Here is a 26227-nt window from a genome sequence, read left to right as displayed (position 1 = left end):
GAAGTCAAGGGCTTCTTGAGTAAATGAATCCTGAGTTTCACCATTTTACAAATGCATACTGACTTCTGCATTGGAAATGCATAAAGGGCCAACCTAGACTGCTGGATTCATTAGTTTTCTACTTTTAGTGTGTATGCCAGGTTAGAACTACCCTTTATGACTCTAGACCTAACGTGCTTAAGCATCCCCGTCTCTAACTCCATTTCCCTTGAGCCCCCTCTTCAGGGCTTCACAATTTCCCTTTCGCCTTCTAATATATCATGTACATTAATCCTAGTCTGTTGCTTCTTGATTCCTTTATGAGAATGCAGTGACTGGAATGGAACATATAACCCTAGGAAGGTCCTAACTACAGTGGAGTCCACAAGCATGTCTCCTTCCTAGGCACCAGCACTACATTGCTGTAATTAGCTTCTAGGTAGATAATGTGGCAGCAGGATCTGACAGCCACCTGTGGTCACCTAAAACCAAAAGATCTTCTTCAAAGGAGCTGCTGCCCTTTGTCTCCATTCTAAACTGGTGCAATTAATTTTTGGAACTGTGTTTTCCTGGACTGTCTGCCTAGGCAAGAAATTCTGTATGCCTCGTAAGTGTAAGCAGTCAATAAGTACTTACAGAGTTTGTGTCAGTAGTTTGCTTTCTTATGGATACTTACTGGTTTAATACCTCAGAACCTGTTTTTCCATTGGAAAATGGACAAGAATATATTCCCTGCTAGTTTTGTGGGAAATTCAGATGAGATAGTACACAAAATGTGATAGTATTATCACAGATAATCTGGGTTTTAATACCACACCAGAAAGGTAATTATAACTGCTAAAGCTGTAATCACAGAAACTACAGCCTACAGGTCCTATTAACGACCCCAAACATAAGATCATCCTTCTAGATTTTAATCAGAAAAAAAAAATATTACGATTCTGTTTACCCTTCATAAGATATTCAATGTTTGCTTTCATTGCCCTCTAGCGGTTGTTATGCAGAAGACATAACTACATTTTTCACATTTTTATTTTTGAGATGTTAGGCACAATCTTACAAACATTCTTTAACTATTGTAACATACCTTCCTATCATTTGGTAACACTTTAATTGTCAAGCTATAGGGACAGTGCCTACTAGCATTGTGCCCTGCACAACGCAGATGTACAGTGTTGTGCATTATTGGCTATGCATCATTTTATTACCTTCAAAAAGAATCTACTGACTTAAAGTAATAACCTAACGTTATACTCAATTATTAAATATTTAAAGTATATATATTATGTATCATAAGAACAAGACAGACATTTTCCTGGCTTACAATCTATTGAGAAAAATAGAGTATTAAGTATGTCATTGTAAATTGGTGTGGTAAATGTTGTCATAGGAAAGAACTGGGTATATTGCATGCATTAAGAAACTCTAACCTGAATGTGTTTCTGTATGTTGTGAACACTAGGGTGGGATTTGAGAGAAAAGTAGTTAGAAGGCCCTTTGAGAGTGCCTCAAAGTAACCCGAGATCTGAAGGATGAATAGAAGTTATTCAGAAGGATGTGGGGTGTGGAGCGTTTTCCAAGGAAAGAAAAGATGTTAAATAAGGTTAGATAATGGAGAAATGAGGGTTTCAGAGATGAGCCAGACAAATTTTTTGAAAAGCTATGATGGGGAATTTAGACTTTATTCTGATTAATTTAATTCTGATTAATTTATAACCAGTATACTCTGACAAAACATCAATGCATGCCTTCACTGTTTTACTTTCGTTTTTTAAACTCATTATTTAAAGGGAAAGTTCTAGTTATTGATTATCAAGTAATTGTTTAAGAAGATTTCAGTGTGTCCTTTTTCACACCCAAAGTTTCCTCAAATACATACAGTTCTAGAATGTTAGAGCTGAAAGGCCCTTGAGAGGTCATGAGTCTCCCTGGTTTAAGAGGGGGTGGTGGTCAGGGATTTGTTCAGATTGTACTGAGTGGCTGTACCTGGAAGCTACTTTTCCTTGAGCTCAAATTCCTCAGTCTGGGATTCAGACTGTCATAAATGTGTCAGCAAAATAAAAATACATGAAAAAGATAGCCATAATTTCGTGCAGTTTATGTTGCACACAAAACATGAGAGATGTAGGCAATAAATGTTTTTGTAGTTTGGATCACAGCAACATTTCCAGCATGGTCCATCAGGAAAGCTTCCCTCCAAGGTAGATGTGAACATAGAGAAATAACAAGCAATGAAATTATACAGAAGATTAACTACTGGCCCTTCACTGATACCTCTCTTTCCTTCAAGCAGCAGAATCATTGATCAGTTCCTGTTAAGGAAAGGGCAACATTCTCATTCTGAGATTTCTCAAGGAGTTTTGGCTTCCTAGGACTCCTGGCTGATTCTCAGTGCTTTGTTACCTGTAAAAATGGGACTTCCACAATGTTAAGACAAGCAACAAATCCACACATTCTTTAAAATTTTAATTCACTTTTAATTCCTTGAATTATATTTTAAAAGTCTAACAGTTTTAAAATCTAACAGTTTTAGGGGCGCCTGGGTGGCGCAGTCGGTTGAGCGTCCGACTTCAGCCAGGTCACGATCTCGCGGTCTGTGAGTTCGAGCCCCGCGTCAGGCTCTGGGCTGATGGCTCAGAGCCTGGAGCCTGTTTCCGATTCTGTGTTTCCCTCTCTCTCTGCCCCTCCCCCGTTCATGCTCTGTCTCTCTCTGTCCCAAAAATAAAAATAAAACGTTGAAAAAAAAAATCTAACAGTTTTAAAACTGCAATCAAATAGGATTAGTACAAAATCCCAGCAAACAGGTAAGACACCAAGTATACACAGTTCTATGCAAAATCTTTTACTGCCATCTAGTGGCTTCTCAGGAAATAACCTCAGTCGTAATGTGCTATTTACTGTATCTTAGAGTACTAGGTTTCTATGTATATGCAAATATCTGGAAAATGTATTAAAAAAGAACAGTTAAGTATCCAGGGTTCTATTTAATTTGGCTGCTTTTTATGCACTTATTTAACTTCTCCGTGACTTGGTTTCTTCATGAAAAGTATGAACTATGATAACGGTGCATCCCCTGCCTATTACAAGTTTGCTATGAGAATTAACACATAAAATTGCTCTGTAAACTAGAAAGTATCCAGAAACAATGAATTATTATCCTTGTTATCACGTAGCACCACTGGATCAACGATACCCAACGAGATAAATATGGTTCTGACTGAAGAGTCCAGACCTTAGTGCCTGCCTTCGGAGTGATTTATCTTGTCTTCAGGGCTTTTAGGACAAGAGAGTAGATGTTTCCATTGAAAAGAATCCCTGAAGATTACTTTTTCCTGGATCAGATAATAATGTGGGCCTGGGGACTGAGGAAGAGGTTTACTGATGTGTAAGTGGGTCCTGACCTTCCAAGCGCACAGTAAATACGTAGTATGGAGAGCTTCCTCTGCTACCCTTGGGATACCATTCGCTGACCCACACTTCAGTCATTTTCTTGTAAGCTTTTTGGCTTAGTATTTTTTCTCCCAAACAACACTTAAACTGGAAAACTGAGGCAAATATCTTGGATCATAGATGACACAGACAACTTCAAAGTCATGTATGCATTTCAGTGAAAAATTTGGAACAAAAGCCTCAAAGGGTTTTCCTTCCCCAAGGGAAGGTTTCTTCAAGTTCTTTCATTCACTAACTTATTCAACACTCACTAACAGCTCTGTGTGCTTAGCACTTAGGCCCTGGGACACAGTTATGGTCAAGACACACCTCTATCCTCAAGGAACTCAAAGTCTGTTGAGGAGATATTCATGCACACAAACCAAGACCAAAAGGAAAACATGGGGCATTACTGAACTGTGGGGACACAGGATCAGGGGGAGGGGAGAGGCCATCTCCCATATATCTGAACCCTGCTTAGGGCTTAGGGATCTTTTGTATGCCCTTTAATTTGGCCTCCTCTCTGTTCAATAAATTTCTCCCTCCTTTGAACTCTTGAAGGTCTTAACTATAATAACTAGTGCACCCTGGTGATCATCTCAGGTGCTTTGCCTGGTTAGTTTTCACCAAACCAGTCTCCATCATACTTTTCTACCTGCAATTGATCTTAACAATTAAAATCATTTATAACAGGCTATGGCTTCAAACATAATCCTAATTCCTTCCTTCTTGATATGTTTTTATAATTCTAAAAATGTACTAAGTGTCTACTATATGTTAAGAATTTTGTTTTTAGCAATTTTCAGTATTCAATTTTCAGACGCTGTAATTTCAGAACATCAGTAATACCACCCTGACCCCAACCATGGGTATTTCCATGGAGACAAAGATAGGATTTTCTGCAGGGGAACAATTTGATGACCTACAACTACTGTAGCATCTGTCTGCTCTTATTCCTTACTCGTTCTCAATATTCTCTTCATTACCCTTGCACACTATCCTAGTTCCTTATGTCTCTTAATATGGTCTTATTTAAGGGTTTGTCTTCCTTCTCCCTGATCTGATCTGCCATTAGACTCGAGACCCAGGAGGGCAAAGATCCAGCTATTTAACTCTTTGTTCTTAAAGCTTGCCATGTCATCATGATCTTTATGTGGGTCTCATAGGGATCCTATTCCCATTCAGCATGTGTCTCTCCTCTCTTTTCTGTCAGCCTGCATGAGTCATGTGGGTTCCCCAACCTACACACTAGCTCAAAGTTCATACCTCCTGACCCATGATTGCTGTTGCTTCAAGTCCTGCAGTTGCTTAGAACCTGGCCAGAAATTAGGAACCAGAGCAAGGGCCAAAACCACCCTTGGGAATTTGGGGTAGTAGAAAGGGAAGTAGCTCATGCAAGGGGAGAGTGCTGCTGATGGGGGTGCTCATTGACTCTCCTTTCATGTGTCAGTCATTGAGGATGGGCATTCTATGTGGGGAAGTGAGTGCTGCTGGTGGTGGTGGTGAAGAAGAAGGAGGAGGAGGAGAAGAAGGAGAAGAAGGAGAAGAAGGAGAAGGAGGAGGAGGAGAAGGAAGAAGAGGAGGAGAAGGAAGAAGAGGAGGAGAAGGAAGAAGAGGAGGAGGAGGAGGAAAAGGAGGAGGAGGAAGAAGAAGAAGAAAAAAGAAAGAGAGAAAGAAAGAGGTGATAATACCAAGGAACTTATTTATTTTAAACAACAAAATAGTAGGATGAGAAGACTAAAACAATGAGGTTGTTCTTTTCTATCACATCTGCCATGCATTATAACCATACTCATGCTCTATCTCTCTACTAGGTTAGCATCCCATGAAGGAGGGATCAATGCCTGGTTTACCTCTCTCTTCCCTCTAGCACCCAGCATAGTACTTGAGTTGTGCTTCATATTTGACACCTGTGAAGTGTCAGGACCTGTTCAGGCTCTGGGAATATAGCAATAAACACAATAGATCAATAGGAAGTATTTAATAATTGGAGGCATTTAATTCTTAAAGAATTAAAAAATAAGAATTATAGTTATACATATGATGTGCTTTCCATCACATCATATTTAGGTGAACTGATAAATAAATTACCAATTTTCCCCTCTCTATATCAACACATAAACACTGTTTCCATCAACATACAAGACCTGTTATAAAAACAAACTCTACCCTCTCATCCCATTCTATTCCCCTTTTCAGCAAAACTTAAAGATATCTGCAATCACTGTCATTAGTCCTTTCCTTCCATTCTATCAGAAATCTGCTCCATATGTATTCTCACTCAATTACACTATGGACATTGTTTTTTCATTTGAATCAGTAAGTTCCATGTTAAATTCAGCAGTTAATTTCCAGTCTTATGTGACTGACAAATAGCATTTGAAGCAGTTGGTCCCACTCTCTGGAAAGACTTTCTCTTCTTAGCTCCTGGATTCTACCTGATTCCTCCTACTTTCCTTGTTCCTCCTCTTCTTCCTGAGGAGGACCTTTGTGTGCTAGGCTGAGTTTATCTCTACCTGTTACCTGTTCTACCTGGAGAAGTATCTCCATCTCAACCAGTAGAAACTCTGCTTGTCTTATGTTCAGGCAGAAGACTTTGCAGTCACCCTTGACAACTTCCTTTCTCTTTTACCCCACACCAATCTTTCAGGAAATCTGTTAACTCTCCCTCATAAACAAATCCAGAATCACTCCTTACTTCCTCCACTTCTACCATGGTTATCCATTTTTCTACTCTCTCTCAGGCTGATTATTCACGTAGACTCCAAGCTTGCCTCCTGCTTCTATCCTTGTCCCTGGGTCTTGCTGTTAACACAGTGGTCAGAGTGATCCTCTTAAAATGTAAGTGAATTCATATCTTGTCACTTCTCTGCTTATAATCCTCCATGGCTCTTCCCGGTTCCCAGAGTGAAAGCCAAGCTGTTACAGGGGCCTGTGAGGCTGTGCTTTCCATGACCTGCCCATTATTCCTCTGTCCTCACCTACTACTCTTCTCCCTTTCTCCCACCCCAGTCCTGCTAGAGGAGCTTTCTCAATACACCAGCCATGCACCCCACACAGACTTGAGGCTGGCTGTTGCCTCTGTCTGGAACTACCCCAGACACCTGCGTGGCCCACTTTCCCTGCCTTTAAGTCTTTGCTACCATGTCACCTTCTCAGTGAGGCCCACCCTGATGACCTTATTTAAACTTTCAACTCCTCTCTCTGGACTCCAAATTCCCCTTATACTACTCCATTGGTTTTCTACACCTTCTAATAGATTATATAATTTACTTATCCATTACTTAAAAAAATAAATTCTTTGCTTTTCCCGCTAAAATGTAAGAATCATGAGGCAGCAATTTGCCTCTTTTTCTTTTTCTTTTTTTAACTCTTATATTTCTAATACTTATAATAGTTTCTGGAACATAATGGCTCCTGAATAAACTGTTTATGAATGAATGAATGAATGAATGAATGTATGAGTGAATAATTAGTTCTCATTAGGCACTGTGCCAATGGCTTAAATACATTACTTTATTCGATGTTTTCATCACTTAGAAAATTGCAAGGGCTTCAGGAGTTCTGCCAGAAATGGGGATAAGACTAAATACAGCACCTCTTGCAGTGTGGCCTGGTGGTAAGTGGCCAGTGGTGATGACCTTAAAAACAGCATTTTTTAACAGACTGTCTTTCAGCAGGATTTCCTCCCCTGGCCTCTGACCCTGGTTCCCCAGCCTTGCTGAAGATCCAGAGACCAATTTGTTATTTCTCCAACAAATTACTTTTTCATTTAAGTAACCAACAGGTCTGCTGTCTGGAGTCCAGAACTCTTCACACATAATTCACCACCCATGCTCCCATCAGGCACATTCCTAGAGTAGTTAGCATTACAGGTGAGGAAGCTGGTTGCGATAGAAAGCTTTCTCCTGGTGTCTTGGTAATTTTGGGTAAGAAAATCACTGAACTCTTCAGTTTCTTCCCATATAAAGTGGCAAAATGATTACTTTCCAACCCATCCTGAAGGAATGCTATGTGGATCAAATGAAATAATGTCCACAGCAAGGGACTTTGTACCTAGAAATATTGATGCAAATGGAAGAGTTATTAGAGATTAGCTAGTAAAGTAGGTTAGTCAAAGGCAAAAGCATATTGGAGCTAAAAAATCAGTACACTTTCAGTTGAAGATCACTCATTCCTTAAACTAGAGATCTCTCCAAGTTTTCCCCTTTATCAGGGGTCAGCCATGATGAGCATTGTCAATGCTTACATGGAGAAGGCTTAGGATCAAGTGTTCACTCTTGAGGCTTATATAATAACTCTTAATCATCTAAACATCTTTTTGGAAAAGGAGTATATATTATAAACATATTTTAAAGCTAATATCATGTATTTAGCATTTAGCATGTAATAGAATAATTTACCTAATATGTTCCTAATCTATTGGAATTCTTATTAGTCAACTAGGAAAGCGTCTGTCTGATTTGGAAAATATATTCCATTGGCCAGAAAGCTAAAAGCTTTAAGATATGCTGAATCATGAAAAAATGTAGTTGTGTCCTTAGTGAACATACGGGCTTATGTGGGGAGGCACACACATAGATGATGATTTCCAACATAACACGGGAAGTACTGATGGAAAATTCTGGGGCAGCACATGGGCAAAAAGAGGCTGTCATTAGCCCAGCCTGGGAACGTGAGAAGGCTTTCTGCTTTCTGGAGAAGATGTTTCCCAATAAAGACAAAGGAAGAACAGTGGAGAATTGGGGATAAAGTGAATAATATTTATTGAGTATCTGCGTAGTACAAGTATTGTTCTGGGTAATGTACTATGATTTCACCGAATCCTAACAACAACCTTGAACAGAACATGAAATTATTTGCTCAAGATCACACAGATAAGCAGCAATGACAGTGGTATTTGAACCTCTATTACTTCTGATTTCAAAGCTATGCTTTCTATAATGCCAGCCTTCAGAAAGAAAATTGAATTTGTCAGTTTGCTTATGTCTGAGGCTGTCCATACTTTAAGTCCATATAGTGAGAAAAACATAAATGTCTGAAATCATAGAACATTTACAAGATGAATGAGCCACCACAGGAAGCCACTGTCCACATACATTCTAAGACTGAGGTGACTTAGAAGCAACATCTAGATCCTCTGACACTTCTTCAGAGGGCACAGACTATGATTCATCTCTACGCCCCAGTGCTTAACAGAACCTAGCTACTGAGCAAATGTTTAATGAATGAATGAAAGACTCATCCTTGCCTACTTCTCTGAAGGCAGTTGGGAATCCTAGTGTTCCTCTCATTTGTATTTATCCAGACCTGTGTCCCAAAGGGCCCTTTGTGTCCTGAAGATTCAGAATATCTTTTTTTTTTTTAATGTTTATTTATTTTTGAGAGAGAGACAGAGTGTGAGGTGGGGAGGGGGCAGAGAGAGAGGGAGACAAAGAATCTGAAGCAGACTCCAGGCTCTGAGCTGTCAGCGCAGAACCCGATGTGGGGCTTGAACTCACAGACTGCGAGATCATGACCTAAGCTGAAGTCAGATGCTTAACCAGCTGAGACATCCAGATGCCTCTCTCCTGATACTATTCTTGCTGTAGTTCTACAAGTTGTGCTATAGAGAGTATTAGTAACAATACGCAGTACTCAAGAAATGTATCAGAAAATAGCAATTATAATTTTCCTTTGGTACTATGCCCATAAAGTTTATTGGGTTTATTCATTTGATAGGTATCGTTCATTAGCCAGATTCAATGTCAGACAATGGAGATGCTTTCTAAATGAAGTCTAGGACAATCCATGCATTCTCTGGTCCCCTTTTAGGTAATAGAAGGTCCTTGCTCACTCTGAGTTCTTTTGCAGAGAAAATTTAGTACATGTACAGGCACCTGGTCGGAGTTTGCACCATGGAGTTTGCACGGAGTTTGCACCTGGTCGGAGTTTGCACCAAAGGAACATGGCTATTCCTTTTGTTATAATAATGAAACACTTCCATGTGAATTGCCAATAAGTAATTCCCGCCCTGAGCCCTCCCCAAGTGACCCACAACCCTGGCTGACAGAAGACTCCACTTCCCTACCAGCCTGTAGTTTGGCACTATGGCCATTCACTGGATGGGCTGGTGCTGAATTATATGTGTCAAGTTACTAAATATTTTGAGTATTGCCCCTGATTGGAGGAGAAAAGAAGCCGGGGTGACTGGGACACAGTGAGAGTAGGGGAAGTGGTGTATCTGTGGCAGGTGAGGCAGGCAGGAGCTAGATCCTATAAAGCCCTGTAGGCCATGTTAAGAAATTTGGACTTTACCTTAAGAACAACAGAAAGTCACTGAAAACTTTTAAGAAGAGGGGAGAAATGGCATGATAAGATATACTTTTAAAAGGCTTGCTCTTCCCAAAGGTTGAATGTTATATGTGATAGGGGATGTTTTTATGTCCTGGGATATCTATCGTAATAAAGGACTTATGGGGCATAGCTAGGCCTTACTAAATCCCTACTTTTTGGTGGGTGGGCCAGGCATCACCCTGGATGGTGATACTCTGAAGCCAAGGCTGAGGAAAATTGTCTCCCTTAGAGCCTTTTCACTGGCTCCACTGTTTTTACTTGAGGTGATCCCTGAGGAGGGGCGCTGTTGGGCTCTGAGGTGGCCATGAAGACAAGTCCAGTAAGGTGGAGAGAAGTCTGAGTGGGCTCCTGAGAGGCAAAAGCCAGAGACTGAAGAGTCAGTGAGTCTAGAGAAAGTGGGGTTCAGGAGATGCATGGAACAGGCACACAAGTTTTGTGGGAGGCTTCACATGCTTTCTGGGCCAGAAACCTGAATTTAACTGGTCAGGGTTGGGGCAAAAAGTCTTAATCTTTTCAAAAACATCCTCAATTCTGCTTGGTTAGATTTTTCTTCAAAGGTGTTTAGTAGGGTGCCCTGCTGAGAGAGGACCCTGGCATTCCTGATACTTTGATGAGAAAGCACAGGAGGGCACAAAAAACCCAAACAAGCAAACAAACAAACAAACAAAAAACCCAAAACACACCCAAAAAAACCCACTACTATTGTTTAATTTGCCAAAAATATTCATAATTCCCTTCAGCAAATATTGTTTGTTTTTTTTTTTTTGAACAAAATTAGAAGATGGCCTGTCAGTTACAAAGCTGTATACAGAGGATAAATATCTACCCATTTTCTTGGGGAAAGGTGTGAAATTCCCCTTAATCCAAATGCAGATGTTGAGTCATTCCTGTTTGGAAACACATACTGCTGTGTTTAAGCTAATTTTAGTCTCTGACTCTTGTCTGCCTTTTGTTGGGGAAAGGTGGAATGCGTGGAGCTCAGTCAGATAAAGTCCTAGGGGAGGGTGAAGGTTTTGCTGGAGTTTGGGTGACTCAAAGTGTTGAGGATGAGAGGAGAGGAGCTTAAGGTGCGGTTAGGTGGGAGAGGCTTAGTAAAACTGCTAGTCTGAGCTGGTGTGCTTTTGAAACAAGGTGACATAGCACAGAGCTGGGGAGATTGCTCTTGTCCCCACACCTGCATGGGTCTCAGAGCCTCTTTGGTATCTTGAGGGGTGCTGGTTTTAGGAATATAGAGACATAGGCCCTTAAGCAGATGGCCCATACTATATGGTCACTGAAAGGTATGGGTTTGTAAGCTCTTAAGAGGATCACTTCAGGGAATTAAAGAAATAATTTGGGACTTTTTTTGAGGTGGGAGCAGGAGGAGGGCTGGATTTCAGGCATAATACTGAAAGCAATGGAGAATTGTCATGTGAGGTTAACAAGAGAAAGGTGACTTTATCAGTGTCCCAGGATGATGAATAGTGTATATATTGCTCACATTCTATTTGAATAATGTGACAGTAAGGATCTGGCATATGTGCTCTAAACATGAAGGTAGCAAGGTAACCTGAGAATTAATGAAACATCCAGGTGATCTGTGACTTATTTGTACTCTTTCCAAATCCACAATACAATTTCAACTTCAATGTAAAGATGCATGATTATCTATTGTACCTTCACCTCAACAACTGCAGTGTTTCGCTTTTGGCAACACGTATTCCCAGCCATGTATTTTGGAACACAGAGAAATACTTGAAGTCCATCAAGGGTGAGCTTTAGACTTAGCAAGGTCAGCTGAGGTGCTCTTTCTGAGGGTTCTGAGGAATGAAAAAAACTAAAATTGCATGGTGATACAGAAAAGAATCTCATTATAGGGGTATTACTTCTACATGCTCTGCTCCACATTTTTCATAACAAAGCATTGAAACAAATAATAACAGAACCATTTTTATCTTTTCCTCTGCAGGAAGAATGCCTGAGGAAGCTACTGCACTAGTTAATGTGATTGCATGTTGAATGTCCTAAATTCTCCGCCACCAATACCTCAAGAATATGGTTCAATTATCGGATAAGACTCCTTATAAAAAATGCCCAAGAAGTAGAATACATAAAGGAGAAATTAGAAAATATCACTCACAGTATGTGTATAGAATGTAGCCTAAAGATTATTTCTCTTTCAGTTTCTTAGCTACTTTAGTTCTGTAGTTTTGGTGAGGAGGGGGGAGTGGGGGATAATAAAATTCTACAATGGAGCTTTGGAACCCTCCAAATTCAGGCTGCCATGTTTAGACAATGCATGAACACTAGATGGCGCCCATAATCTTAACATAGTAAAAGGCTACTTGGTTTTCTTTACAGTCAAGTAAGGCTACCTTGTTTAGGAAGAGTCAATTAATTACGAGAATTAGAAAAATATCTACTCTGGCATTTCCTGCTACTGTTGTCCTGTGAAGTGCTCCTCACGTAGAGGTTTGATGGTCAAATACGTTTGGGAAAAGATAGATACTTTCTATGCCTCTAAAGGGATTTCCAATACACACTGGTAAACAGATGTTTTTGAAAAGTTCTTTAGTGAAGAAACCTGATACCAGGGAACCCTTTCTCTCATTAGCACCTTAATGCGATTCTGCTCTTTTACTGTCCTGTGAAACACACTTTGGGAAATGCTCTTCAGGTCCAACCTCTTGTCCCAAAGAAGGAATGACTCAAACTCTATAAAAAAAGGTCTTCTTTAGACATAGTTATCTGACCTTTTTTAAAAACACTGAATACATTCTTAAGGCAAAATTGTTAGTAGTAATAGGAGGACTGAGTACTTACGATGTGCTTGATTCAAAGTGTTTTGTCTCCTTTCATCCTCAGTGTGCCACTATACCTATCCTATATCTACATCTATATCCATAACCAGATCTATGTATTCACATATAATAGATATATTGATATATTTGCTTTTAGGCTGTGAACATTTTAAGATCAGGATGTTTATCTCATTCATCTCTTGAGATCTCAAATCCTGCTACAAAAATCTGTCACATAGTACGTCATTAATGAAATGAGTTATCTCTAAAGATTGTATAGTCTGCGAGGGAGAATAGTTCTGGAAAACAGGAATGGACATTCTGCCCCTGATTAGAAAGGTAATTATCTCGTATTCAAATCTTCTCAATGAACACCAATTGAGGACAGAGACCTACTCCAACAGCTCTCCTCCCTGGGGATTCAAGTTTTCTTCTCTGAACTTAACTACATTACTGTTAGCATAAGTTATTTACAAAATAATCTTACATAATCTAGTAATAAGCATTGAGTTTGTATTTAACTCTTGATTGCTATACAGAGTTTTTGTTTTTGTGTTTTCCAGGAAGGTAGAGCTTGTCCTTTTATATATTGTGCCAGCTGTAGAGGCAAAATATCATATCCTCCATATTCCATTGTTAATAATTCCATTCTGCTGTTTCCTTTCCATAGTGTAAAGTTTGAGCTTCTCAAGTTTGTTTATTCTTTTCTTTCAGTGTTAACCAATGAAATTCCAATAGTGGGTCTTGAAACTAGGTGATTTCTAGCCAGAGTTTAAATGTCTTTTTGCAAGGTAAAAAAGGGAAATGTTCCCTCTTCCTTTCAATTGCAAAAAACAGCTAATATTTTTATCATTGAACTGTCTTTGCAAATGTTATACATAAGAAAGGATATGATATCTGAATGTCAGAGACTACTGTAATGTTCTGAAAAATGTAATTTCTAAGAAGACTGTAATTCTGATTGTTGTCTTCTTTTCTTTCCTGGTTCTGGCAGTAATATTTAAATGGATACATCTCCTTTTGAAAACAGAAATAGTTATGAATTTTCTTTGTTGAGCCATAAGATTATTAGCTCATCCCTTTTTCTACCACATGCCTAAAAGTTAAAACAAATAAAACCTACGGTTTCATGCATTTTTCATTTAAACAGAGCCTAATGTCATCTCTCTGACTCCGTTTCTTTACCTGTAAAATGAACATAATAAGGAGGTGACTGGCTGGCACAGTTGGTAGAGCCTGTGACACTTGATCTCAGAGTTGTGAATTCAAGCCCCATGTTGGGCATAGAGCGTACTTAAAAAATGAACATAACAAGGCATTGGGTGGTTATAAGGGTAAACTTGTTATAATAGTGATTGACTCAAAAGTAACATGGAAGTCTTAGCTCTTTATAGTTCTGTGTGCTCCCAGGGTGCCTGGGTGGCTCAGTGGGTTAAGCATCTGACTTCAGCTCAGGTCATGATCTCATAACTCATGAGTTCAAGCCCTGCATCAGGCTCTGTGTTGACACCTCTGAGCCTGGAGCCTGCTTTGGATTCTGTGTTTCCCTCTCTCTGTGCTCCTGCCCTGTTCACACTCTGTCTCTCAAAAAGTGAATAAACATTAAAAAAAAATTTTATAGTTCTGTGTGCTCCTGAGTGCGTGCGCACACAGAGCAGTGCTGAATGAGACAAGAAGGTGTTGAATGAGATCACTGACAGGTTTTGAAGAGAGATTGTGCTATGAGGAGAAAGAACACTGATTTGGGGTCAGGAGACTTGATTTTGAGTCCAACATCATAGTCAGTAGCTATGGAGCTTTGGACAAATCATTCAGCCTTTCTAAATCGCTTTTTCCTGATGTAGAAAGTGAGAGAAATAATAACTTATAGTGACATGTAGAATTGCTTTGAAGACCCCTAGAATTAATGCATGTGAAAGTGCTTTGTGTTGGGGGGAAAGTGCTGTGCCAATGTGAATGCTGGCTGTGGGGAAGTAACAGCGTGGTTTCCGGCTACAGATTTTGATCCAGGGTGAGGAAAATATCTAAGTATGTTTTACACAGAATTTTAGAGTCCACCTGCTAGGCTACAGTGACATTGTAAAGCATCACCATACTTACTCAACACTATTCCATTCAATCAGCATTGTTAGGGAGACTTTAAGGTACCATTCACATGCTAAATGAGATAATTTAAGATATAAGATAATTTACTTTCATGGAGCTTTTGCCACTTAGTAAAGAAAGACAAGTCAACAAAGGTAAGTTACATCTTATACAGATGGTCCTGGAGTTAGTTGTAGTTTGACCTAACAAATTTCAACTTTACGATGGTGCAAAAGTGACACATGTTCACTAGCAACTGTACCTCAAATTTTGGATTTCGATCTTTTCCCAGACTAGCAATATGGGGTACACATTCTTGTGATGCTGGCCAGTGAGCTCCCATTCAGCCACGCCATCACGAGGGTGAACAAGTGATACACTTACAACCATTATGCACCCATACAACCACTCTGTTTTTCCCTTCCAGAACAGTATTCAGTAATTTACATGAGATAGACAACACTTACAAAATATTATAAAATAGGCTTTCTTTTCGGTGATTTTTCCCAAAAGTAGGCTAATTTAAGTGTTGTGAGCATGTTTAAGAAATGCATTTCGACTACAGTATTTTCAGCTTACAAGGGGATTATCAGGATATAACCCCAGTGTAAGTTGAGGAAGACAGATATAAATATAGATATAGATATAGATCTATATAAATACAGATTATATCTATATATCTATATATTATCTATATTTATATAGATCTATATCATTTAAGTGTGGAAGAAATATGCAGAGGGGAGTCGTTGAAGGGGTGATGTTTGGCTCTTGGATGGCAGAATGAGACCCTGCCATGGGACCTTACCCTATTTCTCACATACCCTATCCATCCAGACATCTGCCAGCTAATGAGTAAGCAAAGGCCTTAATGTGTGGGAGAACTACCGGAACATATAAACCAAGGCCATCCATTCAGACCATTGGACACTTTACTCAGACCAATTGACTATATTATACAGGTAAATCGTATGTGTCTGGAGGGGAAAGTGGAGAAGGCATGATGGCTAACAAAAATAAGGTCACTTGGAAAATCCTAGCTATAAATCACAGCTATAAAACAAAGATAAGTTTTTTTAAGCACACAGTAAAACCACAAACTAAGTGCTTCATTGAGTTATGAGCCATAAACTCAGCCATAAGAACTAGCTCCTTAGATTACTTCCCAGTATCATTTGCATGGTTACCAAAATTTCAGTATGGTCATGAACACTCATAATGGACATAACTACCTGTCACAGAGTTTATACCAGAAAGATAGCTTTATCTAGTGGAAAGAGGCAGTTAATAAATATTTCAATAAAAGAAAGGAGAAGAAAGGAGGAGGAAAGACAGATGGAAAGGTGGAAGGGGGAAGGGAAGGAAGGAGGAAAAAGAAAGCACATATGATGGGCATTAAAACTGAATATTTAAGGATGCCTGGCTAGCTCAGTCAGGGGAGCATGCAACTCTTGATATCAGGGTTGTCAGTTCAAGCTCCATGGTGGGTGTAGAGATTACTTAAAAACAAAATCTTAAAAAAACAAACAAACAAACCTGAATATTTAAATCCCAGCTGTTACTGTCTCTAGTTAGGTAAACATTGACTTCACCTCTCTGAACCTTATGTTCTTCAAATATTTTTTTTAAAGTTTGTTTATTTATTTTGAGAGAGAGAGCATGTAAGCAGGGGAGGGGCAGAGAGAGAGAGGAAGAGAGAGAATCCTAAGCAGGCTCCACACTGTCAACACAGAGCCTGTGGCAGGGCTTGAACTCACCCTGGTGATCTCAGGTGAGATCATGACCTGAGCCAAAATCAAGAGTCAGATGCTTAAGCAAATGAGCTATCCAAGTGTCCCTGAACCTTATTTTCATCAAACATGGGGTAATAAATTTCAGGGAGATTGTGAGAATCAAAAATCACTTTTATAAAATGCCTAGTTAACAATAAGTGCTTAACAACTTGTTGCTGGTAATTCTTGTATTTAGGTAGATAGTGTGCTGCTACCAGTTATCAATGGCACCCAACTGCATATTTTACATATTTTCATATATAGTTATATGCAACAAACAATATGCTTATAAAAATGCTGTTTTTAGAGTACAGCCATGGATCTGGAAAAAAGGTCTGCATTAAAAATAAGTAATATACCTTAAAAAGTCATGCTTCTCAGGGTGTCTGGGTGGCTCAGTCAGTTAAGCAACTGACTTTGACTCAGGTCATGGTCTTGCGATTCGTGCGTTTGAGCCCCGTGCTCTGTGGGGACAGCTCAGAGCCTGGAGCCTGCTTTGGATTCTGTGTCTCCCGCTTTCTCTTCCCTTTCCTGCTTGCACTCTCTCTTTCTCTCTCTCAAAACTAAATAAACATTAAAAAGGCATGTTTCTCAATGTTTTATTGGACACAAGTATGTCTCAGGAAACCTAAATGAAAACATGAGCACTTTTACCTATATCTGAGGGAAGTAAGTAATAAGCATAAAACACTTTAACACCATTTATACTGTAACATGTACTGAAAGCCATAATGCTGTCAGCTATTTTTCCTTTTAAATTAAGATGCTTCTGCAGTCATAATTGAAAGTGACTTTTTTCTCAAATGGTGTCAGATATGGAGGGATGAAAATTAAGAAGAAATACTCACGGATAGGATCTGGTCTCCTCTCTGGAGCTCCCCACTCAGATCTGCTGGTCCACCAGCCAGAATGAATGATACAAAAATACCTTCTCCATCTTCCCCGCCCACGATGTTGAAGCCCAGGCCAGTGGAGCCTTTGTGCAGGACAACCTTGCGGGGCTCCCTGAAGAAACAAGTGGAAAACAGAGCTCACGGGGTGACCCACTCAAGATTTAGGTTGCTTTTACTTTCATTGAGATATTTGATGCCAGCAACTCACTACCTATCTTCTCAACGTAAGATACATTAGTACTCCAAGAAAAATGCTAATTTCATGGGAGATGTCTGAGTTCCTCACTACAAAAATGCAATATCATACAAGGTCATCCCTTAATTCCAAAACATTTTCTTAAACTAGCTTTACTTCTACTTTTCCTTTGCTTAGAACATCTGTTCTTGTATTTTTTAAAATTGAGACATAATTGACATATAACATTATATTAGTTTCAGGTGTACAATGTAATGATTCAATATTTGTATATCATGAAATGATCACGAGAAGGAGTCTGAGTAACATCTATCACCACACATAGTTACAATTTTTTCTTCTTGAGATAAGAACTTTTAAGATCTACTCTCAGCAACTTTCAAACATACAATACAGTATTAAGCACCATGTTGTATATGACATCCCCAGGACTTATTTATTTTAAAAGTAGAAGGTTGTATCTTTTGACCACCTTCACCCATTTCACTCCCCCCACTCATTTGTCCTTCTATTGAGCACCATAGTAGCACTCAGTAGGATGAATTCATCCCAAGGGGAGAGAATCTGGGGGACAAAAGACTAGTCTGAATAGGTCCTATCATGAAATATCTTACGTGTTTGTTCGACTATTAATTAAAATTTACTCTGTAGGCAGTGGAGACTCATTGGAAGATTCTGAGGCACCAAGAATATTTAAATCCATTTTAGGAGCATTAACAAATGGTCTTATGTAGGATTGCTGGAGAGGAGAGTGTTGATATGATGGGAGGTAGAAAAATTAGTTAGGATGTTGAGTAAGTAATCCAAATGTGAGAAAGTGAGAGCATGAACAAGGGTGACAGTAGTGATAATGAAATGAAAGGGCAATGTGAGAGAGTAAATCTGAAAGGAGAAACAGTGGGTCCAGAGATTGACTCACACAGTAGAGGAGAGATGGAATGACAGCTAAGTGATTGGCAAAAGGAAGGAGAACTGGAATCCAGGATCATGAGGATGGGTATGATTTGACATGCTCAATTCCAGGTGATGGTGGGTCATCCACGCGGTGTTCAGAAATGATTAGAGACAAAGGTTAGGAATTTGGATCCATAGAGAAGACTGCAAATGCAGATTTGAGGGTCATCAGCAAAAAGATGAGAGACAAAAATCTTGAGCCATTAGTTAGTTGAGTTTGTGTAGAGGGTAGATAACTATGGAATATAGAATTTTAAGGGAGCTAGAAGACATCTAGTTCTATATTCTTATTAGTAGTTAAAAAAAAATGTATTCTCTAAGTCTTGGGTTTGACCAAGGCACTTTTGTATCACCTACCATCCTCTCCCAAATATCCCAGTTTCAGTCATTAAAGTTTCCCTTAATGATGTAAAAATGGCAAAGAGCCTGCCTAGTATAAAAAAAGAGTATTTTTTTATACTAATGACTACACAGAATCTGTTATTTGTTATCACATTCCCATGCACAAAGCAATGCATTATATATCTACGTTTGGCCTAATTTTGAGGAAGGGTGTAAAATGCACATACAGCATGGACTCTAAGTAATGTATTATAATGCAATGCATTAAGTCACAAATAGCTCGACATAGAGTTAATTTATTTTACTCTACAAATACTCTGTAAGCACTACTATACCAGGAACTGTTCCAGGTACTCAGAAAGTTTATACACAAAACAAACATCCCTGCCCCATTTGACTAAATACCTGGGTGCCCTGTGGCCCAGTCAAGATGACATATAAAAAGAGCCATCAAAGAGACCGAGCTCCCTGTTTCCTTGCTGGACACCAGATGGGAGTCTCTCTCAGGCCCCAGAGGCTACTCACATTCCTTGTTAGCTGGCAATGGCACACTGAATCCTTTTCTCATTTGGAATTTCTTTGACTTGCTCTTCCACAACTAGCTAGATTTAACTTTCTGCTTTTCAATGGAATGTGTGATATGGTTAGGCCCACCCAGATAATCTCCTTACTTTAGGATCAAGTGATTAGTAACCTTAACTACACTTGCAAATTCTTTTTCCCATATAAGGTAACTTAACTGTGGGAGTAACATCATGGGGTAGAAATCACGGGGCCATCTTAGAATTTTACCTACCACAGGAAGAGAGACAACAGGGGATAAATCCTGTAGGGCCTTGTATACCATTCTAAAACTTTGATTTTTACTCTGACAGAAATAGGGAACCACTGAGAAGATTACTTGATCTGATTTATATTTTTAAATGGTTACTTTGCCATAAAATATATGCAAGGGGCAACATTTGAAAAAGTGAGATGAGTTATGTGGCTAATTGCTATATGCAGGCAAAAGAGTGACTTGGCTGAGGGTAGTATCAGAGGAAGTGGTAGGCAGTGGGTATATTTCCAGTCAATTTTCTCTCTGTGGCCAGACTGAGTAATTTCTACCCTCCTATCTTCAGATTTAGCTGTTCTTTCTTCTGTTATATTTATTCTGCTCTTGACCCCATTCAATGAGTTTTTTTAATTTTGGTTTTTATATTTTTCAGCTTTAAGATCCATTTGTTATATATATAACAAATGGATCTTAAAGCTGAAAAATCTATCTATCTATCTATCTATCTATCTATCTATCTTCTTTTCTTTTGTGGAGACTTTCATTTTTTTTCTCCATTTATTTCAAGTCTGTGTGGAATTGCCTACTGAAGCATGATGGGTATTTTAAAATCCTTGTCAAATAATTCTAACTCCTATGTTATCTCAGTGTTGGCATCAGTTGGAGATTTTCCTGGTTCTTGGAATAAGAAGTGATTTTATTTTATTATATACTGGACACTTTATATAATATATAAAATTATATATTTTATTTTATTAGATAGATAGATGGATAGATATTTTATTTTATTTTATTACAGTATAAAATACTATATTCTACTTAGTCTTAGTTTTTTTCAGCTTGTAGATCAATTTAGGAATAAGTTGCAGATGCCAGTGAAATGGATATTCAGCTTCTTACTTGTCCCTTACTTGTCCCTGGTGACACCAAGGAGGAAAGTGGGGGTACCAACTGGTATTCCACTCATTCTACCTCATTTCCACTTAGTGGGGGTAGAAACTCAGTTCCCTATGGGCCCACTGACACCAATGGGGGAGTGAAAATAGGGTACTGACTAGCACTGCCTTGAGCCATTTTGTTCTGCCTCCTTGCCTCTGAGTGTGGCTAGAAGTTCAGCTCACTACCCTACTGGGAGAAGTGGTTTGCCAACTAGCACTGCTTCCCTCTTCCCCCTTCTACCTCAATGCCACTGACCAGCAGTAGTTCAGCTCCCTGGTGGTCCCCACCAATACCAGGAGTAGGGTCATGGAATGCTAACGAGCGCTATCTCATTCCAGGCTTGTTGCAGCTGGATGAAGGTGCAAGTTCAGCCCCCAAGTGGGGAGTGGAGGTCAACTGGCATGTCACTTTGTTCTGCCTGTTTGCTGCTGGATAGGGGTGGAAGTTCAGCTTTTATTTGGCCCACTGACATCACCCCAGTGGAGGAAGTCCAGGGTCATCTTAGAACTGCCTCTCCTGGCTTCCCCTAATGGGGCCAGATGTCTAGCTATCTGCACAGTCCACTGGCACTGCAGTGAGGGTTTTGCCTTTGGTGTTTGGATAGAGTTAGGGAAGTATTATCAAAAGGCTCCCTGTTCTATTAATCTATCCTTTTCCCAATCTTTTAGATACAGGTTGCAGGCTTTCTTGAGGCTTTTTTGGTCTGTCCTTATTGGTAGGGGTGCCAGGGTGAAGGCGTCTCCAGGGCTCCATTCAGGACATATAGGAAGTAAAAAGAAAATTTAAGAAACTCACCACAGTATCACTCCTCTCTCAGCTGGTCTTACTGATTTCCAATTTGTAGAGTCTTCCCACGTTTGTTTGTTTTATTATGTCTTAAGCTGTGTGTGCGTATGTGTGTGTGTGTATGTGCATGTGTGTGCGTGTATTTTAATAAGAGGGATGATTAGAGAGAAAGGGGATACTGTATTTTGACTGCAACCAGAAGTCCAGATTCTGGATACATTTTGAAGGTAGGGGCCAACAGGATCTTGAAGAAAAAGTTGTAGAAATATTCCTCTTCACTAAAGTTTAAAACACACACTCTTAGTACAACCAGTGACATTCAAGTTATACATAGTAAACATAGATGGAGAGAAAGGGTTATCTATGTGCTAGATATTATCTTTGATGCTTTATGTGCATCATTCCATTTATTCCTCAAGACAATCTAATGAGAGATGCACAGAGATGTCAACATGCAACTACTTTTAAACTGATCCAAAAAGGAAGATGGACAGATGATTGGATAGATAGATGGATAGATATTTTATAGAATAAGTAAAATGTTAAAAGTGCAATCTAGATGGCAAGTGTATAAGTATTCATTTTATTATTTATTTATTTTTTTTATTTTTAAAAATATTTTTTAATGATTATTTATTTTTGAGACAGAGAGAAACAGAGCATGAGCAAGGGAGGGGCAGAGAGAGAGGGAGACACAGAATCCGAAGCAGGCTCCAGGCTCTGAGCTGTCAGCATAGAACCCAACGTGGGTCTCGAACTCATCAACCACGAGATCATGACCTGAGCCAAAGTTGGAAGCTCAACTGACTGAGCTACCCAAGCACCCTTATTATTTATGTTTAAATGTTTATTTATTTAGGGAGAGAGAGAGAGAGAGATCGATCAGGTAGGGAAGGGGCAGAGAGAGAGGGAAAGAAAACTTTTTACATTATTGAAATGAGACTGCTTTCCAAGTTTTTACTGATTTTAGTAATTAACAAAGGCAGGATTAAGACACAGATTTTTCTCACTCAAAATCCCAGAGTCTAGAGTATGATATATTCCAAAGGTTGCAAATCAGAAAGATAATGGCTTAATGTGACCCAGTGTTTACAAATTTTTGAATTGTTGCTTATGTTTAAAATTGGGAAAATTTGCATTAAATATAGATTTATTACTTTATAGGAAAAAAAAAAAGACATTCTGTGAACACTGGCTCTTAACCTTGTCTCATAGCAACAGTTAGGCAGACATGGCCCTCTTTAGACGGGTTCATTTTCTAGTATGCAAGAGTCTCTCATCTCCCCCTCAGGTTTCTCAGACATAAAAGCTATATGTTGCATCATATTTGCACTTCATACAAAGCCAAGAGGAAAGCAAAAGATTTCTTTTGCTCATGATTTTATCAGAAATGAAAAAATGAAAGCTTTATGGAGAAAGCTTGGTATTTTAATAGTAAAATGGGAGAGAAGATGATTCCTTTGGAAGTAAGGATCGTCCTTACATGTTTAGTATGCTAAGTGACTCTCTTCAGAGAAAATACAGCTTTAAAAGATCTTTATGAAACAAACTCCCCATTACCATTGGGGGGAATTTTGTTAGTCACCCTTGAACACAAAACATAATTCTTGAGTGACTACATTTTATTTATTTTACCTGGACAAGTCTTTTAAACCAAATTATGTGGAAATTTGTCAACTTGTAGGATTTAAATACTGTTTTTAAAATAGAATTTTTATATCACAGTAATTATGATGCCTTTTTGATATTTAGTTTAACAATGAGGGGAAATGACAAAGAAATAAATCTGTAAATAGTGTGCAAATAGAATATCTTTTTTTTTTTAATTTTTTTTTCAACGTTTTTATTTATTTTTGGGACAGAGAGAGACAGAGCATGAACGGGGGAGGGGCAGAGAGAGAGGGAGACACAGAATCGGAAACAGGCTCCAGGCTCCGAGCCATCAGCCCAGAGCCTGATGCGGGGCTCGAACTCACGGACTGCAAGATCATGACCTGGCTGAAGTCGGACGCTTAACCGACTGCGCCACCCAGGCGCCCCTAGAATATCTTAAACAAACTCCAAATGATTTACTTTTTCTAACTTACACTTTTTTTTCTTTTTAAAGTTTTCATTTATTTTTTTGGTAATGTCTATACCCAAAGTGAGGTTCGAACTCATGAACCCAAGACCAAGAGTCATATGCTCTTCCTACTGAGACAGCCAAGCACCCCTAACTGAAACTTCTTACACTAATAACCTGTTACATTAAACTATAGATTTTAAAGTGTTTACATTTTTTTCTGTTAGAGGATGAAAACCTTGTGAAGAATTACAAATTCTATTATACTGATACTTACATAAGTTAACTTGTCTAAGCTAGTTGAGCTTTGGATACACAGCTTATGTTCACACAGGTAGTAAACACCAGAACTCTCTCTTCTTTTTTTTTTAAGACAAATTTTTATTTTATTTACTTTATTTATATTTTTATTTATTTATTTATTTATTTATTTATTTATTTATTTTAATATGAAATTTATTGTCAAATTGGTTTCCATACAATACCCAGTGCTCATCCCAAAAGGTGCCCTCCTCAATACCCATCACCCACCCTCCCCTCCCTCCCATCCCCCATCAACCCTCAGTTTGTTCTCAGTTTTTAAGAGTCTCTTATGTTTTGGCTCCCTCCCTCTCTAACCTCTTTTTTTTTTTTTTCCTTCCCCCCCCCCCATGGGTTTCTGTTAAGTTTCTCAGGATCCACATAAGAGTGAAAACATATGGTATCTGTCTTTCTCTGTATGACTTATTTCACTTAGCATCACACTCTCCAGTTCCATCCACGTTGCTACAAAGGGCCATATTTCATTCTTTCTCATTGCCACGTAGTATTCCATTGTGTATATACACCACAATTTCTTTATCCATTTGTCAGTTGATGGACATTTAGATTCTTTCCAAAATTTGGCTATTGTTGAGAGTGCTGCTATAAACATTGGAGTACAAGTGCCCCTATGCATCAGCACTTCTGTATCCCTTGGGTAAATTCCTAACAGTGCTATTGCTGGGTCATAGGGTCTATTTTTAATTTTTTGAGGAACCTCCACACTGTTTTCCAGAGTGGCTGCACCAGTTTGCATGGCCACCAACAGTGCAAGAGGGTTCCCGTTTCTCCACATCCTCTCCAGCATCTATAGCCTCCTGATTTGTTCATTTTAGCCACTCTGACTGGTGTGAGGTGATATCTGAGTGTAGTTTTGATTTGTGTTTCCCTGATGAGGAGTGACAAGCATCTTTTCATGTGTCCGTTGGCCATCTGGATGTCTTCTTTAGAGAAGTGTCTATTCATGTTTTCTACCCATTTCTTCACCGGATTATTTGTTTTTCGGGTGTGGAGTTTGGTGAGCTCTTTATAGATTTTGGATACTAGCCCTTTGTCCCATATGTCATTTGCAAATATCTTTTCCCATTCTGTTGGTTGCCTTTTAGTTTTGTTGATTGTTTCCTTTGCTGTGCAGAAGCTTTTTATCTTCATGAGGTCCCAATAGTTCATTTTTGCTTTTAATTCCCTTGCCCTTGGGGATGTGTCAAGTAAGAAATTGCTGCGGCTGAGGTCAGAGACGTTTTTTCCTGCTTTCTCTTCTAGGGTTTTGATGGTTTCCTGTCTCACATTCAGGTCCTTTATCCATTTGGAGTTTGTTTTTGTGAATGGTGTAAGAAAGTGGTCTAGTTTCATTCTTCTGCATGTTGCTGTCCAGTTCTCCCAACACCATTTGTTAAAGAGACTGTCTTTTTTCCATTGGATATTCTTTCCTGCTTTGTCAAAGATTAGTTGGCCATACTTTGTGGGTCTAGTTCTGGGGTTTCTATTCTAGTCCATTGGTCTATGTGTCTGTTTTTGTGCTAATACCATGCTGTCTTGATGATTACAGCGTTTGTAGTAGAGGCTAAAGTCTGGGATTGTGATGCCCCCTGCTTTGGTCTTCTTCAAATTTCTTCAAAATTTCTTAAAAATTACTTTGGCTATTCGGGGCCTTTTGTGGTTCCACACAAATTTTAGGATTGCTTGTTCTAGCTTTGAGAAGAATGCTGGTGCAATTTTGATTGGGATTGCATTGAATGTGTAGATAGCTTTGGGTAGTATTGACATTTTAACAATATTTATTCTTCCAATCCATGAGCATGGAATGTTTTTCCATTTCTTTATATCTTCTTCAATTTCCTTCATAAGCTTTCTATAGTTTTCAGCATACAGATCTTGTACATCTTTGGTTAGATTTATTCCTAGGTATTTTATGCTTCTTGGTGCAATTATGAATAGGATCAGTTTATTTGTCCCTCTGTTGCTTCATTATTAGTTTATTAGAATGCAACAGATTTCTATACATTGATTTTGTATCCTGTGACTTTGCTGAATTCATGTATCAGTCAGTTCTAGCAGACTTTTGGTGGAGTCTATCGGATTTTCCATGTATAATATCATGTAATCTGCAAAAAGTGAAAGCTTAACTTCATCTTTGCCAATTTTGATGCCTTTGATTTCCTTTTGTTGTCTGATTGCTGATGCTAGAGCTTCCAACACTATGTTAAACAACAGCGGTGAGAGTGGACATCCCTGTCGTGTTCCTGATCTCAGGGAGAAAGCTCTCAGTTTTTCCCCATTGAGGATGACATTAGCTGTGGGCTTTTCATAAATGGCTTTTATGGTGTTTTAGTATGTTCCTTCTATCCTGACTTTATCAAGGGTTGTTATTTTTTTTTTCAACGTTTTTATTTATTTTTGGGACAGAGAGAGACAGAGCATGAATGGGGGAGGGGCAGAGAGAGAGGGAGACACAGAATTGGAAACAGGCTCCAGGCTCCGAGCCATCAGCTCAGAGCCTGACGCGGGGCTCGAACTCACGGACCGTGAGATCGTGACCTGGCTGAAGTCGGACGCTTAACCGACTGCGCCACCCAGGCGCCCCTCAAGGGTTTTTATT

At 39.1% G+C, this 26227-nt stretch overlaps 1 protein-coding gene across 1 annotated transcript in view; it reads right to left on the bottom strand.

Annotated features, from left to right (window-relative positions):
- The window catches only part of DLG2 (discs large MAGUK scaffold protein 2), a 780826-nt gene that overhangs the window by 333124 nt on the left and 421475 nt on the right, over window positions 1-26227 (bottom strand). The window contains exon 12 of the mRNA XM_032595102.1: window positions 17230-17386. Within this exon, the coding sequence (XP_032450993.1) occupies window positions 17230-17386 (157 nt within the window). The remainder of the gene's footprint in view (window positions 1-17229; window positions 17387-26227) is intronic.

The sequence above is a fragment of the Lynx canadensis genome, chromosome D1 (assembly GCF_007474595.2).
Source record: "Lynx canadensis isolate LIC74 chromosome D1, mLynCan4.pri.v2, whole genome shotgun sequence".
NCBI lineage: Eukaryota > Metazoa > Chordata > Mammalia > Carnivora > Felidae > Lynx > Lynx canadensis.
The sequence above is the reverse complement of the archived record's forward strand: the minus strand, read 5'-3'. Positions and strand labels throughout refer to the sequence as shown.